The sequence below is a fragment of the Apodemus sylvaticus genome, chromosome 22 (assembly GCF_947179515.1).
Source record: "Apodemus sylvaticus chromosome 22, mApoSyl1.1, whole genome shotgun sequence".
NCBI classification, from domain to species: Eukaryota; Metazoa; Chordata; class Mammalia; order Rodentia; family Muridae; genus Apodemus; species Apodemus sylvaticus.
In genome coordinates, this window is record NC_067493.1 from 16,950,626 (window position 1) to 16,969,105 (window position 18,480).

The window sequence follows — 18,480 nt, forward strand, 5'->3', positions numbered from 1 at the left end:
TACTGTGACAGAACAGACCAGAGATGGGTGGGGTGGGGTTGGGTCGGGGATATGGTGGGCTGAACACAGGGGCCTGACAAGGTATATACCATGACCTTTGGGAGAAGATGGATGTGTGTGTTCTCATGATTGAAAGGTGGTAGGTCCACAGGTGAGTGCCCACGTCAAAACTGACCAAGATGTACACTTTATACATATAGGTGCTTTTACCATGCATTAGTTATTGATTTTTAATTATTAATTGTCTGGCATTTCATTAATATAGATATTTCCACATTTCAACCTACAAAACATTCTTATATTTTACGGCTGCGCTGGAAGCAGTCCAAAGGTAGGTGGTTTTTTTGTTTTTTGTTTTTGGTTATTTTTGTTTTTACAAGACAGGGTTTCTGCATGTAGCTCTAGCTGTCTTGGAATTCACTCTGTAGATCAGACAGGCCCCGAACTCACAGGAATCTGCCTGCTTCCCTCTCCCAAGTGCTGGGATCAAAGGTGTGTGCTACCACCTCCCAGCTCAAAGTTGGGAGGTTTGTTTTTCTTTCTTTTATGAAGTATTACTTCTTGGGCTTAGACCCTCAAAGTGTGATTTTTTTTCCTACTGAATTATTTTTATATGTTCTCATAAGAGTATATATACCTTTGCAAAGAAAGTCTCTCATGACATGACATCTTGGTTTTTATAGGTTCCTTTTGTATGGAATGAGGAAAACCAGCCTGTGTGTGTGTCAGGCTGGTGTTCATGCATCTACACCATCTGAACGAACTCAGCAACAAATGCAGGCCTCACTCTCCAGCCAGACCACATGTGTAAGTACCTGGGGAGTGAAGTTTAGTAGCAGCAGATGCCGTCCTCTTGGGAGACGAAACAGCAGGCTTCTTGGCCTCTGGATCTTTCTGCAATTCTTTCTTTGCTCCTACAGATGGTAAAGAGGAACAGAAGAGAGAAAAGACCAGTTATGCTCCGAGCCACAACACAGGCTACTGTGGAACAGACTACGTAATAACAGGAAAAAAACAGAACGACAAGAAAATAGCTGGGTAATTTGTTATAGTCAACGTGCCTGGGAGAGTGATGTCCTTTTATAACACAGGGAATTTAGGTCTAAGTGTCCCCAGAAATGGGCCCACATGTCTCTGGTTTGACAAAAACACCTCTTACTTCCCGGGGGTCTCAGTAAACAGTGACCTCACAAGACATCCAGGAATTAAAATTTCTCTGTACTTAGGCACCAATTTGGTTAACTGAAGACAGGGAGAGGAACAATAGATAAAAAAAAATACCTTCTGGCTGTCCTAGCTAGGGAGACCTCTAATTGATTTCCATTCAGAGGTGACCTAGAGTTTGCTGCCCCTCCCTCCCCTCCCCCCTCCCCTTCCCCCCCCCCCCCCCTGCAGCTCAGCCTTCAGGCTATCCCAGCATGCTCTGCAAGAGGGATAACCTGGCAAGGGTGTGATCTAGAGGTGCGAGATGACTGGGGGCAGAGTTCCTTCTCTCTGAAAGCTGAAGTCCGCTCATCCTCCATGTTGCTAGGTAGGCTGCAACTGAACTGCCTGCTACGTGACCACTCATTCACGCTCCCACCGGACAGGGTGAGCGAGAACATTCTCCAGGCCCACACCCCGCCGGCGCTGACAAGTCAGGCATGGAGTTACCGATAGACACCAAAGGGCTGCACAGCAATCAGATGTGTGTCTTTGTTCAACCGTGACCTAACCGCAAGCCCATTTCTCGCGGATATGTAAGAGCTCTTCGTTCGTTTTGCAGAGCAGCCCTTGCCCTGATATTTAAATTTTGCCGATTCAAACGTTGCATTACCATCTTTTGCTGCCTGTAGTTTTAGGTTTTAACATGTTGGAATACACACACTCCCGCCACCTCCTTTCCGGCTCCGTCATCTTGAGAAAATTACTGAGGGTTTCTGTGCGTGCACCTGTACTGAAGGTCTGCTGAGGCCTCTCTGGGCTTCAGAGAGGGCTGTGCCTTGGAGGCCTGGACACCTCAGCCCCCTTTCCATTCTCCAGGTATCCCAGGCGACCACCACAGCGCTAATCTCACCATTCCCTTCCTGCCCTCTGCTTTTATGTTAGATCAACAAATAGGGAAAGAGACCAAGACTCCAGTGAACCAAGTAGGGAAACATGAGTTGCCTCCAAAGTCTCCAAGCATGTTTTCTTCTTTATAGGCAAGCTACTCGTGAATATTTATTTAGCCTGGTTTGAGTTTCCTATCCCTCTCTCAGAGAGCACGGGCTATAGCCCAACTGGAAACTTAAGTACTGGAAACGTAAGCTTTGACTTTGAAATTCCACTTCTGCAAATCTCACTATGGAGCAAACTTCTCCGGACATGCAAAACATGTGCTCAAAGACAGTACCGTTCACAACAATGAATATGTGAATATCAACAAAATTCACATTGAAGAGGATCTAAATTCTCTCTCTCTCTCTCTCTCTCTCTCTCTCTCTCTCTCTCTCTCACACACACACACACACACACACACACATACACACACATTCAAGCCATGGAGTACTATGCCATCATTAAAAGTAATATTGTGCTGAAATGGAAAGACACCCTCAATAAACAAAAATATTAGCTGTTGAACAGAATTCAAGATATTGTCTATTATCACACAAAATAGCACCTGTATTAAGGTTTCTAGAGGCTTAGTCCTGCTAAATTCTAAGCAGTAGGGTTGAATAGCTTAAACTATTTATTTTTGATGACTTCGCATTATTTCCATTTTAAGACAATAATAGTAAAGCAAGAGAGGTCAACCCTGGTATGCAATAGACTCTGTGTTGCACAGAACGACAGACAAGAAGGCCTGGCGGTGTGATCCCAGAATTCTCTGGGCTGAGGCTCAACCTGTCCCAAGTCTGCCTGGTTTGCCTAATCATTCTCACTGTCTGCTCATTTCTCCTCCACCAAGCTTCTGTTTCCTGTTACCTCTATAACAACCCCCCCCCCACACACACATACACACACTGCCCCGAAGCCTCTCTCAGCATGGTGACTTGGGTGGAAGGGCTCACATTCCTTCTGTGGGGTGGACTGAGTGTGAAATGGCCCCTGGAGGCTCCCAGGTCCAGACATTGGATCTTCAGCAGGTAATGAAGCTGTTTGGGGAATGCAGCAGGTAATGCTGTTTGGGGACTATTGAACCAACAATAAACAAGCCAAATGGATTTAACAGATGTCTATAGGTCATTTTATCCTAAAACAAAAGAATATACCTTCTTCTCAGGACCTCATGGTACCTTCTCCAAAACTGACCATATACTCAGCCACAAAAGAGACCTTAACAGATATACAATTGAAATAATCCCATGTATCTTATCAGATCACCACAGACTAAGGCTGGTCTTCAATAACCACAAAGTCAACAGAAAGCCCACATACACATGGAAACTGAACAACATTCTACTCAACGATAACTTGGTCAGGAAGAAATAAAAAAATTAAAGAATTTTTAGAATTTAGCGAAAATGAAGGCACAGCATACCCAAATTTAATGGGACACAATGAAAGCAGTGCTAAGAGGAAAACTCATAGCTTTGAGTGCCTCCAAAAAGAAACTGGAAAAGAGCACACATTAGCAGCTTGACTGTACATCTGAAGGCTCTAGAACAAAAAGAAGCAAATACACCCAAGAGGAGTAGATGGCAGGAAATAATCAAACTCAGGGCTGAAATCAACCAAGTAGAAACAAAAAGAACTATACAAAGAATCAACCAAACCAGGAGCTGGTTCTTTGAAAAAACCAACAAAATAGATAAACCCTTAGCCAAACTAACCAGAGGGCACAGAGATAGTATCCAAATCAACAAAATCAGAAATGAAAAGAGAGATATAACAACAGATACTAGGAAATCCAAAAAAAAAAAAAAATCATCAGATCCTACTACAAAAGCCTATACTCAATAAAACTGGACAAATCTAGATGAAATGGACAATTGCCTAGACAAATATCAGGTACCAAAGTTAAATCAGGATCAGATAAATGATCTAAACAATCCCATAATCCCTAAAGAAATAGAAGCAGTCATTAATAGTCTCCCAACCAAAACCAAAGCAAAACAAAACAAACAAACAAACAAAAACCCAGGACCAGGCCGGGCTGTGGTGGCGCACGCCTGTAATCCCAGCTCTCTGGGAGGCAGAGACAGGTGGATTTCTGAGTTCGAGGCCAGCCTGGTCTACAGAGTGAGTTCCAGGACAGCCAGGGCTATACAGAGAAACCCTGTCTCAAAAAAACAAAACAAAACAAAACAAAAAACCCAGGACCAGATGGATTTAATGCAGAATTCTTCAAAGAAGGTCTAATACCAATATTTTTCAAACTATTCCACAAAATAGAAACAGAAGGAACACTACCCAATTCATTCTCTGAAGCCACAATTACCCTGATACCTAAACAACACAAAGACCCAACAAAGAAAGAGAACTTTAGACCAATTTCCCTTATGAATATTGATGCAAAAATATTCAATAAAATTCTTGCCAACTGAATCTAAGAACACATGAAAACAATCATTCACCATGATCAAGTAGGTTTCATCCCATGGATGCAGGGATGGATCAATATACGGATATCCATCAATGTAATCCACTACATAAACAAACTTAAAGAAAAAAACCACATGATCATTTCATTGGATGCTGAGAAAGCATTTGACAAAATCCAACAGCCCATCATGATAAAAGTCTTGGAAAGATCAGGAATTCAAGGCCCATACCTAAACATAGTAATAGCAATGTACAACAAAACAGTACCCGACATCAAACTAAATGGAGAGAAACTTGAAGCAATCCCACTGAAATCAGTAACTAGATAAGGCTTTCTGTCCTCTCTCTCTCCCTACTTGTTCAATATAGTACTCGAAGTCCTAGCCAGAGCAATTAGACAACAAAAGGAGGTCAAAGGGATACAAATTGGAAAGGAAAAAGCCAAAGTATCACTATTTGCAGATGATACAGTATATTTAAGTGACCCCAAAAATTCCACCAGAGAACTCCTAAACCTGATAAACAACTTTAGCAAAGTGGCTGGATATAAAATTAACTCAAACAAATCAGTAGCCTTCCTATAATCAAAGGATAAAGAGGCTGAGAAAGAAATTAGGGAAATAGCACCCTTCATAATAGTCATAAATAATATAAAATGCCTTGGTGTGACTCTAACCAAGCAAGTGAAAAATCTGTATGACAAGAACCACAAGTCTCTGAAGAAAGAAATTGAAGATCTCAGAAGATGGAGAGATTTTCCATGCTCATGGATTGGCAAAGTTAATATAATAAAAATGGCCATCTTGCTTAAAGCAATCTACAGATTCAATGCAATCCCCATCAAAATTCCAACTCAATTCTTCATAGAGTTAGAAAGAGCAATTTACAAATTTATCTGGAATAACAAAAAACCCAGGATAATGAAAACTATTCTCAATAATAAAAGAACCTCTGGCAGAATCACTATCCCTGACCTCAAGGTATACAACAGAGCAATAGTAATAAAAACTGTATAGTACAGAGACAGGCAGGAAGATCAATGGAATAGAATTGAAGACCTAGAAACAAACCCATACACCTATGGTCACTTGATCTTTGACAAAGGAGCTAAAACCATATAGTGGAAAAAAGACAGCATTTTCATCAAATGGTGTTGGTTCAACTGGCAGTCAGCATGTAGAAGGATGCAAATTAATCCATTCTTATCTCCCTGTACAAAGTTCAAGTCCAAGTGGATCAAGGACCTCCATATAAAAAGAGATACACTGAATCTAATAGAAGAGAAAGTGGGGAAGAAAGTTCCTGAACAGAACACCAATAGCTTATGCTCTAAGATCAAGAATTGACAAATGGGACCTCATAAAATTCCAAAGCTTCTGTAAGGCAAAGGACACTGTGAATAGAATAAAATGGCAACCAACAGATTGGGAAAAGATCTTTACCAATCCTACATCTGATAGAAGGCTAATATCCAATAAATACAAAGAACTCAAGAAGTTAGACTCCAGAGAACCAAATAACCCTATTAAAAATGGGGTACAAAGCTAAACAAAGAATTCTCAACTGAGGTTGAGAAACACCTAAAGAAATGTTCAACACCCTTAATCATGAGGGAAATGCAAATCAAAACAATCCTGAGATTCCACTTACACCATTCAGAATGGCTAAGATCAAAAAATCAGGGGACAGTAGATGCTGGAGAGGATGTGGAGAACGAGGAACACTCCTCCATTGCTGGTGGGATTGCAAGCTGGTAAAACCACTCTGGAAATCAGTTTGGCGGTTCCTCAGAAAATTGGACATTTTGGGACCTGAGGATCCAGCTATACCACTCTTGAGTATATACCCAGAAGATGTTCCAACATATAATATGCTCCACTATGTTCACAGCAACCTTATTTATAATAGCCAGAAGCTGAAAAGAATGTCCAGGTGTCCCTTAACACAGGAATGGATACAGAAAATGTGGTACAGTTACAAAATGGAGTACTGGTCAGGTATTAAAAACTGAGTTCATGAAATTCTTAGGCAAATGGATGGAACTAGAAAATATCCTGAGTGAGGTAACCCAGTCACAAAAGAACACACAAGGTATGCGCTTGCTGATAAGTGGATATTAGACCAACAGCTCTGAATACCCAAGATACAATTCACAGACCACATGAAGCTCAGGAAGAAGGAAGACCAAAGTGTACATACCTTGGTCCTTCTTAGAAGGTGGATCAAAATACCCATGACTCATAGCTAACCAATAGAGTGAGCATAGGATCCCCAATAGAGGAGCTAAATATAGAAAGGACCCAAGGAGCTGAAGAGATTTGCAGATCCATTGGAGGAACAATAATTGAACCAATATAAGTAACAATAATTGTGTTAGGAGACAAGAGCCCGGTTGGCAGAGGCTGGCTGCTAAGGGCAGACCTTATTGGTTCAGCCTGGCCCTCCAACTGGCCCCCTTCTGCCTCTTCCTTTGTGAGCCTCATGTTTTCTAGATTCCCTCGGCTCTGTTTCATCGCCATTTTCTTTAGTGGCTTCCTGTATTGTGGCCAGCTTTAGTGGCTCCGTGGCCAGCTTCTTTAGTGGCTTCTTGTGTTGTGGCCAGCTTTAGTGGCTCCGTGGCCAGCTTCTTTAGTGGCTTCCTATATTGTGGCCAGCTTTAGTGGCTCGGTGGCCAGCTTCTTTAGTGGCTTCCTGTATTGTAGCCAGCTTTAGTGGCTCGGTGGCCAGCTTCTTTAGTGGCTTCTTGTGTTGTGGCCAGCTTTAGTGGCTCCGTGGCCAGCTTCTTTAGTGGCTTATTGTATTGTGGCCAGCTTTAGTGGCTCCACGGCCAGCTTCTTTACTTTAGTTGGCAGAACACTACTAATTTTTTTACTCTTTAAATTTTCCACTGCTTAAAATTCCTTCCAATCAAATGTTTGCTTCAATTAAAAAAATCTTAATGTGGTGATGACTTCATTCCGAGATGCAAAGGGATTTCCCTTTGGGCTCCTGGGTTGCTAACTGACAAGCCTAACACTGTGACAAGCCTCAGCCTTTGTGGGTGAGCTGATTTACTTTCTTTTTTATTTTTTTTTTAAAGATGTATTTATTATTATATGTAAGTACACTGTAGCTGTCTTCAGACACCCCAGAAGAGGGTGTAGGGTCTCGATATGGATGGTTGTGAGCCACCATGTGGCTGCTGGGATTTGAACTCAGGACTGGAAGAACAGTCAGTGCTCGTAACCGCTGAGCCATCTCTCAGCCTCCGGCTTTACTCTCTTCAAGAACTTTTATGGCCTCTTATTCTCACCCTCGTGTGCCTGGTTGTCCTTTTCATCTATTATGCAGAGAGACCTGGTAGATCCCTTTAACTGGCATCTAAGGGTTCGGAAGCATGTTGTTGATTGGTTCTTTGACAACATTGGGTTCTTTCTCTCTGGTTTCTCAGTTTATGGTTGTCCTACTATTTGCACTTTATTTGCGCGTGATATCTCATTTTGGACAGCCTCCATGTGCTCAGTCATGCCCAATACAGCCTCAGGTAAATGCGGTGTCACCTCAGCCTCTCCCGCCCACCTCCCCAGCGTAGACGCCTTTGCTTACACTGGAGACAGTGATCACATCTTTCTCTTCTCTTTTCTCCTTTCTTCACACTCAGTGAAGCACCATCGCGGCTGAAATATACCTCTTCTGTCTCTCTACAGTCAGTCCACACCTCACCCTCCCATTCACTGTAATTTCCAAACTCAGTCCAGAGCAGCCTCGCTTTGCCGCAACCTCCCCTGTCTGCTTTGTCGGTCACTGAACCTGCCTCAGACCCCAGCACGGGGCTCCAGGTGCTGCCACCAACCTCTGGTCCTCTCCCACACTGCGTGACAGTTGAAGATTGTTGTTTACCCACCCAGAGTGCCCACTAGACAGGGCGTTCCACATGAGTCATCTGTAAGTAGAATGGGTTGGTTATCTTTGCTAAGTAATAAGGTTTCTTTTCTCTACGGAAAATAAAACCAGCCCCAAGACGGTGAATTCTGGGCATTTGGAGACATCCTGTGCTGGTTAGTGTTTTGTCAACTTGACGCACTCTAGAGTCACTGGGAAGTGGGAACCCATGCCTCCATCACATTGGCCTGTGGTGCGTTTTCTTCTGATGATCACGTGAGCAAGGCCATCCTCACGCAGGTAGCCTGGGGCGCTATAAGAAAGCAAGCCGAGCAGCACACCACGGGGAGGAAGCCAGGTCCTCTATGGCTTCTGCTTCAGTTCCTGCCTCTGGGTTCCTGGCTGGAGTTCCTGTCCTGACTTCCCTCAGTGATGCAGTGTGACCTGTAGGTACAATAAGCCTTTTCTTGAGTTGCTTTTGGTCATTGTTCTGGTTGGTTTTATGTCAAGTCAACGCAAGCTAGAGTCATTGGGAAGGAAGGAGCCTCAATTGAGAAATTGCCTCCATAAGGTCTTGCAGTAAGGCGTTTGCTTAATTTGTGATCGGTGGGGGAGGGCCTAACCTATTGTGGGTGCCTGAGAAGAGGGCAGGAGACCATTCAGGAAGAAAGGCTGACACAGAGAATGAGCGTGTGAGAGTGTGTGCAGAGGACCACAGTCAAAGAAGGAGAAGGCGCTGGAGAGGGGGCGGGGGGGATGGCTAGGTTTTTGCATCGACAACACGGCCTCTAGCCCCTGACAATGTCCAAGGGCACTGGACCAAAACAAATTTCCCTTCCTCTGTTTCCTTTCCACAGATCAATCTCCCCCATGAAAATCCAGTCTGAGGCTGCTTTAAAAAATTAGTAATCATTCTATACTATACCTTTTAATAAACAGAAAGCCATGACTGATGCTGCTAATGAACAAGATAGTGACAAATGAGAACTAGAGAGAGTCAACAGGAAGCTAAATTGATTATTTTTTTTTTTGTCCCCTGATGCTTTTGATTTAAATTGAATTAACTGGCTACGATTACAGATAAAACCTCAGCCACCCAAAAAGTATACACATATTTAAACGGACCCCTGCCTTTCTCCTATAACATCCTAGGCCATAGGAGACTAGGGGAAAATATGTTTTCTTCTTTTTCATTATAATCTCTCCAGGCATAGCCACAAGGAGTCCACTGGACAGCATTATGGAAGATCTCTCATGTGTATTTCTATTGAATTTCTTTTTTTCCTATTTTTTCTATTATTTTCTTTATTTACATTTAAATGTTATCCCCTTTCCAGGTTTCCCCTCTGAAACCCCCTATCCTATTCTCCTTCCCCTGCCCTGCTCACCAACCCACTCACTCCCACTTCCCTGACCTCATATTCCCCTACTCTGAGGCATCCAGCCTTCTCAGGACCAAGGTCCTCTCCTCTCACTGATGTCCAACAAGTCCATCCTTTGCTACATATGCAGCTGGAGCTCTGGGTTCTGGTTGGTTCATATTGTCGTTCCTCCTATGGGGCTGCAAGCTCCTTCAGCCCTTTCCCTAGCTCCTCCATTGGGGACCTTGTGCCCAGTCCAATGGTTGACTGAGAGCATCCACCTCTGTATTTGTCAGGCACTGGCAGAGCCTCTCAGGAGACAGCTATATCAGGCTCCTGTCAGCAAGGGCTTGTTGGCATCCACAATAGTGTCTGGGTTCTATTGAATTTAACAAAATACAATGATTTAAAAACACTATAATGCTGTGAATTAAAAGACAAATCCCACAGAGCTCCTAGCCAGGTGCAGGAGTGAATGCCGGAATACTAGGGCGGTTGGGCTTGGCACTGCTGTCTTGTTCTACCCCATGACAGCAAGATGGTTTTAGTTACCATATGTTGTTTCCCCCACAGTTTTACTGCTCTCACACACAAATATAGTTAATGGAGGTTGGACCTGTGAAGCCACACTGTATAGCCTGGCAATTTTCACAAAGCATCCTGTGAGTGACTTTCACCCATGTGGTAGCCTGAGGCCACGGTTCACCTTCATCGCCACAGAGCTGCCCACTGCAGACTTGTATGACAGTGTCTGCAATTGTTCTATCACTGACTGACATTTAAATTGTTTCTACTAATGGTTCTTAGCAATTCTGAGCAATGTTGATTCAGAAAGGCATATATGTATCTTTGGTACACATATATGAATTTTCCATGCTCTCATGGTTTGTACATGCTCAGCGCAGGGAGTGGCACCATTTGAAGGTGTGGTCTTGTTGGAGTAGGTATGTCATTGTAGTGTGGGTATGGGCTTTAAGACCCCCATCCTAGCTGCCTGGAAGCCAGTATTCTGCTAGCAGCTTTCAGATGAGGATGTAGAACTCTCAGCTCCTCCTGCACCATGCCTGCCTGGATCCTGCCATGCTCCCATTTTGAAGATAATGGACTGAATCTCTCAACCTGTAAGCCAGCCCCAATTAAATGTCCTTATAAGACTTGCCTTGGTCATGGTGTCTGTTCACAGTAGTAAAACCCAAACTACGACACCTAGTTTGATGGGATAAAAACCATGATCAAAACCAACTCGGGGGACAAAAGGGTTTATTTAGCTCAAAGATCACAGTGTGTCATCAAGGGAAACCAATCCAGGAGCTCAAGGCAGGAACCTGGAGACAGGAATGGAATCAGAGAACACTGAGGCATGCTGGCTGGCTTGGCCTACTTTCCACGATACTTTTTTTATGCAACCTAGGCCCACCCGCTTAGGGATTGTGCCTCTCACGATAGCGTGGACCCTCCTCCACCAATTAATTAGCAGTCATGAAATGCTCCCCAGACATGTCCAAGAGCCAGTCTGATGGAGGCAATTCCTCACTTGAGGGTCCTTCTACCCAGGTGTGTCACGTCGACAAATGCTGATAATTTATACAGTGACCCAATAGGGCTGAGATTGTGCACTGCACAGAGTGAGCATATTTTCAGCAATTACCATGCACCAAAATGGTAATTTTTAATAATCTAAGATAGTTATTGCCACTTTAATTTGCGCATATGTTTACCAATCCATGTGTATGCAGGTGCACAAGTGTATATGTGTGCATACAGAGGATGGGGGTATGCATGCATGCATGCATGCATGCATGCAGAGGCCAGGGAGTACACATGTATGCACGCAGGGGCCAGAGAGTACACATACATACAAACAGAGGCCAGGAAATATACATGCATGCATGTAGAGACCAGAGAGTATACATGTATACATATAGAGGACAGGGGTTAGTTATACATGTATGCATGCATAGACCAGGAAGTATACATGTATGCATGCAGAGGCCAGAGAGTATACATGCATGCATATAGAGGACAGGGCTATACATGCATGCATGCAGAGGCCAGGAAGTATGCATGCATGCATGCATGCATAGACCAGAGAGTATATATGCATGCATACAGAGGCCAGGTAGTATACATGAATGCATGCATGCAGAGTCCAGAGAGTATATATGCATGCATACAGAGGCCAGGTAGTATACATGAATGCATGCATGCAGAGTCCAGAGAGTATATATGCATGCATGCATGCAGAGGCTAGGAAGTATACATGCATGCATATGGAGGTCAGGAAGTGTGCATGTCATTCTGGCATTTTTTTTAAATAACAGGCCGAATGGGAGTAACACAGAAAAGTGGCTTTTAGATACTGGGCTAGCCTGGGGTACTCAATCACAACTAAATGAGGCCAGTGTTAGTCTCTTCTTTCTAAGGCAAGGGTAGGGATGTTAAGCCACGGAGTTAAGGACAGAGCTATTATTGGTAACCATGATGGGAATCTGGTTCTAATTTCAAAGCTCATTTTCAATTCCCCTGCTGCGCAAATTCTACATGGTAGGAAGCAGCTATTCACCAAAGCTCACTCATAACTTTGCTCTGTCTTTTTCGGCAGTCACGTGGAATCGTATGCGGAGTGACTTTCTCAAAAGCCAAAAGGTACGTGCAATTAAAAAGAAAGATGGTCTCGGGATACGTGCAGAGAAGTTGCCTGCTGGCTCATGCCCCGCTGGGTAGCTTCTCATGTGTGACACAGGCCACTGATGTCAGCTCCACCCTGTGTCAGCCACAAGCACAGGGCTCCAGGGACAAGCTCAGCACTCCAATGCTAGGGTTTAATCCAAGCCTGCAATCTTCTGGTTTCATTACTTTGGGCAAATTACGAGCTCTCTCCAGCCCACTTATCAAGGGCCTATTAATGCTGCTGATGTTTGTTACTTTGGGCTGAGATTCACTTTCCGTCTCCACCCCCCTATGTTGACAGATCAACAGTCAGAGTCACTCCTAGTCTGGAGCATTTTGCGTTTGTGTATGCATTGAATTGCATGAATTGTGCCCTGTACCCTTTGCTGACTTTTGAAATCTGACCATTTTAAAGCTTCCAAGTTCCTGATGAAGAGAGTTGGATGTGTGTGTGTGTGTGTTCGAATTAGCAAGGAATCTGATTGCTAGTAACCCTAGAATGAGTTCTGAAGGGCAGACAGGTTTGTTCCCCCTATCACTAAAGCCTGGCAACTTCTCTCAAGCTTCAGGTTTCTTTTCCTTGACCTCTTTCTCACAGGACCATTGCACTTCCCTGCAGCCCTTCCTGAGCATTCCTTCTCCTTCACAGCACTCTGCTTAAATGTAACAAAACAGTTAAGTGTGTAATTAAGTGACACTCTGGGCCACACAGGGGCGGGTGTGTGTGTGTGTGTGTCTTATCTCCTTGGTCAAGGTCTCCGCAGGTAGCCAAGACAGCGTTGTTTAACTCCGTGAAGGCTCTTGGTGCCTGCCTGTGGATGGAGTGGATGCCTACGCGCACATTACCCAACAGTCCCTGCTTCTGGGATGTCTCAGAGAACGCCACGCTTCTGATCTACAGGGGTCACTGACTTTTCTTCTAGCTCTGGCACAGCCCTCATGTGGCTCCCTTAGGACGTGGGCAGCTCCCCTTGCCAGACACAGCGTGCATCATCCAAACCCCACCTCCCCAGCTCATTGACCTCACGTCACACAAAGGGCTCTCATGTTTATTGCCTTCATTTTCCTCCTATACACATTCCTTCTGAACACATCTGCTCTCCCACAACCGGCCCTGTTCCCCACACCACTGCCGCCCCGCCCTCCCGTTCACTTCACAATGACAAATCAGTTGCCAGTGATAGCAATTCAGACTCTGCCTCAGGGGGGCTACTCGACCCCAAACAATAATAGAAGCATCTGCACTGAACCACTGCTGCTGCCTCTCTCCTGAACCCTCGTCACCTCCCAGTCCTTCTGGGATGTTCAGGAATGCTCCTGAGGCAGTAAAAATGACCACATTGTGAACACAGATTCTTTCGTCGTCCTCCTCAGAGGCGAACTCGCTCTTGGAGTTAAGCATGGGGCATCAGGGAATCCTGTCTGGCTGTTGAGAACAGTCCCATATCACCCCAACAAACGAGCAGCAGGCACTGGTCCACTGTTTTCCTCCTCTTTTTTCTTTTTTCTATCTAAAGTTCAGCCTTTCTTTCCAGCCCTTTTCCAGATGCTTCATTATGTGGTCAGGAAGGACAGGCAGCGTGTGTGCAACAAGGAGGAAGCAGGGACAGCCAGTGGCAGCATCTTTCTGGTACACGGAAGCGCCAACCTTCCTTACAAACACACATGTTGCCCTGCTAATTAAGATTGAAGTCTGCCCTTGTCCGGATAGCCTTCTGAGCTTGGTACAAAAGGGGGGACTCCCTTTATGAGCAGGGCTTCTCTTTCTCTGACCTTGTCTGGGGAGTTCAGAACCTCTACCTGTGGAAAGTCAGGTAGCCTTGGTTAGATGACTGATTCAGCTTCCTTTCTCCTGATAAGAACCCATTCACCTAGCACCTGAGAGTCCTGGTCTGCCTTCCCATGCTAATGAGGTACCTCGGTACCTTAGCCCCCAGCCAATGACCTCTGCCAACCCTGGATATTTCTACCCCGTGAACTCAAAAGTATAGAGCCCTTGAATCTCCAGATGAAGTTGATCTGTCTCCTCGAAGCTGGTCCAGTGTGACATTGCTACTGTTCACACTCATGGCCGTCTGAAGCCCAGTTTGTGTCCTTGCTTCCTTTGTCCTCATGGGCTGGCGGCCAGCTACCTGGGGGGAAGGGAGGCACATGGATGGTTCTGATCAGCTGCTAGCATTTTGTAAATTACAGTGTGCCCAGAAATCCTTATACATGTGATGGTTAATTCAATATGCTTCCAAAGAGGCAAAAGTCATTTTTTATGACACATCGAGTTTATAGTCTATGGACTGACAGCCATCTGGTTCCTAGGGAATATTTTTCTTAGACAGAAAAACTTAAACCATAGGGCATTGTCTATATATCCATTAGGGAATCTTTCTACAGCGCAACATGGAAAGAGTTAGATTTTTTTTTTTTTTTTTTGGATTTCATTTTTTTCGAGACAGGGTTTCTCTGTGTAGCCCTGGCTGTCCTGGAACTCACTCTGTAGACCAGGCTGGCCTCGAACTCAGAGTTCCGCCTGTCTCTGCCTCCCAGAGTGCTGGGATTACAGGTGTGAGCCACCACCGCCGGCGATATGCTCTGTCATATGTGCCCTACAGCACCAGAGGCTCGATGGCCACAGAGTAATCTATATTCAGATCAATATTTCCAACTGAAAACATTTTCCTATTTACAAGACTGTTATGACCCTGTTATCAAGTCAATGGGTAATTCCAACTATTTCTATAAAAAGACATGGTTCAATGCACCTGAGAGATTTTGTATTTGACCTGTGAACAATACAAAAGCTTTTCCTGAGGATTTTGAGATAAAGACTTATCAGAAAACCAAAGCCAAACTCCTGAGACACGGGGCAGGGGACCCTCCATTTACAGCCTGGGCAACAGAACATGTGTGAGGGGCCAGAGGATGACTTGCACGTCTTGGCGTTTTCCTTCTACCACATGGGTTCTGGGGATCAAACCCAGGCTGCCAGGCAGGACAGTAAACGCCTTTATCCCCTGAGCTATCTCACCGGCCCTATGGAAGATTAGGAGAGGGAGCTTCAGGGTGTGGTTCTATTTGTAAAACCTCGCCAGTCTTTGCTGTAGTTGTTAATTCTTGAAATTTTGATCTCCACCTTTTGTGACGGGGAGTCAGACTTCTCTTTGGATGAGGGGATGGCTGCCCCTCAGTTTGTCTTTCCTTTTGCTTTGCAGCCAGAGAGCTTTGCACTGAGCCTGGTGACTTCATTTTTCTCCTTTTGCTCCTTGGCTGTATAGCCCAATGCCCGTGCCACAGTGTCCTTGCCAGCCTGTGTCACACTACCCTTTGCCAATGCCCCAGTCACCCTGTCCTTTCCTGCAGAGTATGCTGGATCATTTCAGGACGTAGAAAGCAGCCAACTGACACTTAGTGATTAAACAAGCAACACACACACACACATACACACACACATATGCACACACACACACAAATGATTAAACAAATCATCAATAAAGAGCAAGCCACTCTGCCTCACTTCTACCTCCCTGTGACTTTTTGGCTTGCTACAACTAACTAGAATCCAGATATAAGATTAGGGGCGGCTTGCTGTCACCCCAATTATGAAGTCATAAATCCATGTACCTTACTGTGAGTTCCTAAGGGAAGAGCTGTTGTAACTCTCCTTGCATCCAAATCATGGGTACATCAAGTGCTTGCCAAAAGAATGAGGCAGCAATAAAGCATCGTTCACGAAACTCTCCCATCAGAGATTCAGTTAGAGGACTTAGGCCAGCACCCTGAAGGGCTGTCCTGTTTCCGGAACAGGCATTTAGCAGGTGGTACCGAGGCACGAACGCTCAGGCACCGTCAGATTGGCCCTGTCAAGTTCGGAAATGTTGCCAGAGTTGGCACGTGGCTCAGTGAGAAAACCGTGAAAAGGCTCAGTGTGATGGCCTGTGTTCCGTAAAACAAAGAAAAATAAAGATAGGGAGGAGGAGAAGATGAGGAAGAGGAGGAGAAAGGAGATGGAAGAGAGAAGAGGAGGAGGAGGAATAGGAAGAGGAGGAGAAGGAGAAGTCAGGAATCAGAGGCAGAGGAGGAAGAGAAAAGACGTTCCCCAGAGAGGAGATAGAATACTTAAGGGTTCACACTGTCTAAGAACTTTCACCAGCTTCAGAGGCCAAGCCGCGCGATTGCCTGGGACGGGACCAGTCTGCAGGCCTGCCCTTTGTGACTTAATCAGTGTGACAACAGAACAAGCAGAAAACTTGGCTTGAATTCACTTGGGCATGCAGAGCCACGCCATTGAGTGCCAAGTGAAAACTTGTGTCAGTACTGCTCCGCTCTTAGCTACAGTCACTGTGAAATTTGCAAAGGTCTACCAGACTCGGAAAGGCAAGTCATGAATATATTTAAACCACACTTGAGGCTTTTTTTTTTTTCTTGCTAACCCATACCTTATTTTGATTGTTCATCTGCATTTCTCACCCTCTTTTTCTGTAATGCCATCTGATGAGCTCCTCCTAGTCCCAGCTGAGCGGCTGCATATGCAAGGCCACTGCTCATGCGCGGCCCCGCCCCCTTAGCCTCACAAGGCAGCCTGTAGCTTGCCCCAACCGGGCGAAAGCTGCTGTCTCACCCAGCCAGAGAAAATGGACAGGTAGAGAGGCCAATGGCTGGAAATACTGTGCTCTCAGTTTTGTGGCTAGAAATGACGGGGAACAGACAATGTTGAGGTCCCCAAGGGCCACAGTCAGGGGTCCACACACTGAGTGTCGCGGGTCTTCAGCCTCATACACAGTAGTGAGGTCTGGATGGTGTTAAAAGCACCCGGCCCACACTGTGTCTTATTTTTGTTTGTCTGTTTTGTCCTTTGAGACAGGATCTCCCTATGTAGCCCAGATTGGACTAGAATTTAAGATCTTTCTGTCTTGGCTACTTGAATGCAGGCACAGAGCGCTGGATCTGAGTCTTAAAAAAGATCTGTCTCAATACTGGAGAGAGGCTAAGAGGGGTTAGCAGTTAGGAGTGTTTCTTATTCTCACAGAGGACACGGGTTCAGTTCCCAGGATCCATTTGCTCTCACAGGCCATTAACTAACAGATGTTAAGTACCTACAATGAACCAGTCCCAGTGTCAAACTGTAGAGATGCTGTATTTAACACAAACCTCGCCCAAACAAAGCAACTTGAATGTTGAGGTTTGGTCCTCTGGTATGTACAGTACTGCTAAACACTGGTCCCCAAGGCCTGGTTGAGACTATTTGCATGTAGACCCAGCAAATAGGTCTATGACAATTATGTGACCTTGGCTCCCAAGTCATCCCTGATTGGTGAATAAAGATGCCTACAGCCTATAGCTGGGAAGAATTGAGATAGGCGGGGCTTGGGGTTCTTAGGGTTGGACTTGGGGGAGAACCGGAAGGAGAGGGAGAAGGCGGAAAGAAGGAAGATGCTGACGCTGTAGGTAGGTGTGTCATAAAAGCACAGCCGTGAGGGCTGGCCAATCGGAGTTAAGAGCTGCCCAGGTAGAACGTTGCAGTTTAGAACTTGGGGTTATTATTCTAATAGCATAGAGGGTAGATACCTGTCCAGCTCTAATGCTGATTAAGACTTATTATAATAATAAAAGTTGTGTATCTTTTATGCAGGAACTGAATGATCGAAGGTGGGGTAGATTGAGATTAAATAATTAATACAACTCCTAAATCTCATAAAAGGGAAAGGAGCCATGAGGTACTCCTGCAGCACTGAGCACCTGGCCTCATCCTGGAGTTGTCAGGGCGATGCAAATTACAATGGCGTTGACGGAATGCTTGTCTCCCATCCAGTGGACCAAAGGTTTAAAAGGAGATGGACTCTGGGAAACCTGAGCAAACACGATGAGGTATATTGGAGATGACGCCCAACACTAAACACAAAGTTCACATACGTAGGACACATGCCAAGCGCATGTAGTCTCGAGGCAGGTTTTCACAACGGATTTTAGTGTGTCCGTATGTGGACCTATCAGGTAAGGGCAGCTGTGCGCCGTGGTATTCATGTTCAAAGAACTTGAGCTTTTTGCAGTATTTGGAACTTTCAAATAGTCAGATAAAGAGATATGC

At 44.9% G+C, this 18,480-nt stretch overlaps 1 protein-coding gene across 1 annotated transcript in view; it reads right to left on the reverse strand.

Moving 5' to 3' along the window:
• Window positions 1-18,480, reverse strand: part of Mtus2 (microtubule associated scaffold protein 2) — a 358,083-nt gene that overhangs the window by 81,705 nt on the left and 257,898 nt on the right. Inside the window, exon 6 of the mRNA XM_052168367.1 lies at window positions 816-914. Coding sequence (XP_052024327.1) covers window positions 816-914 — 99 coding nt within the window. The remainder of the gene's footprint in view (window positions 1-815; window positions 915-18,480) is intronic.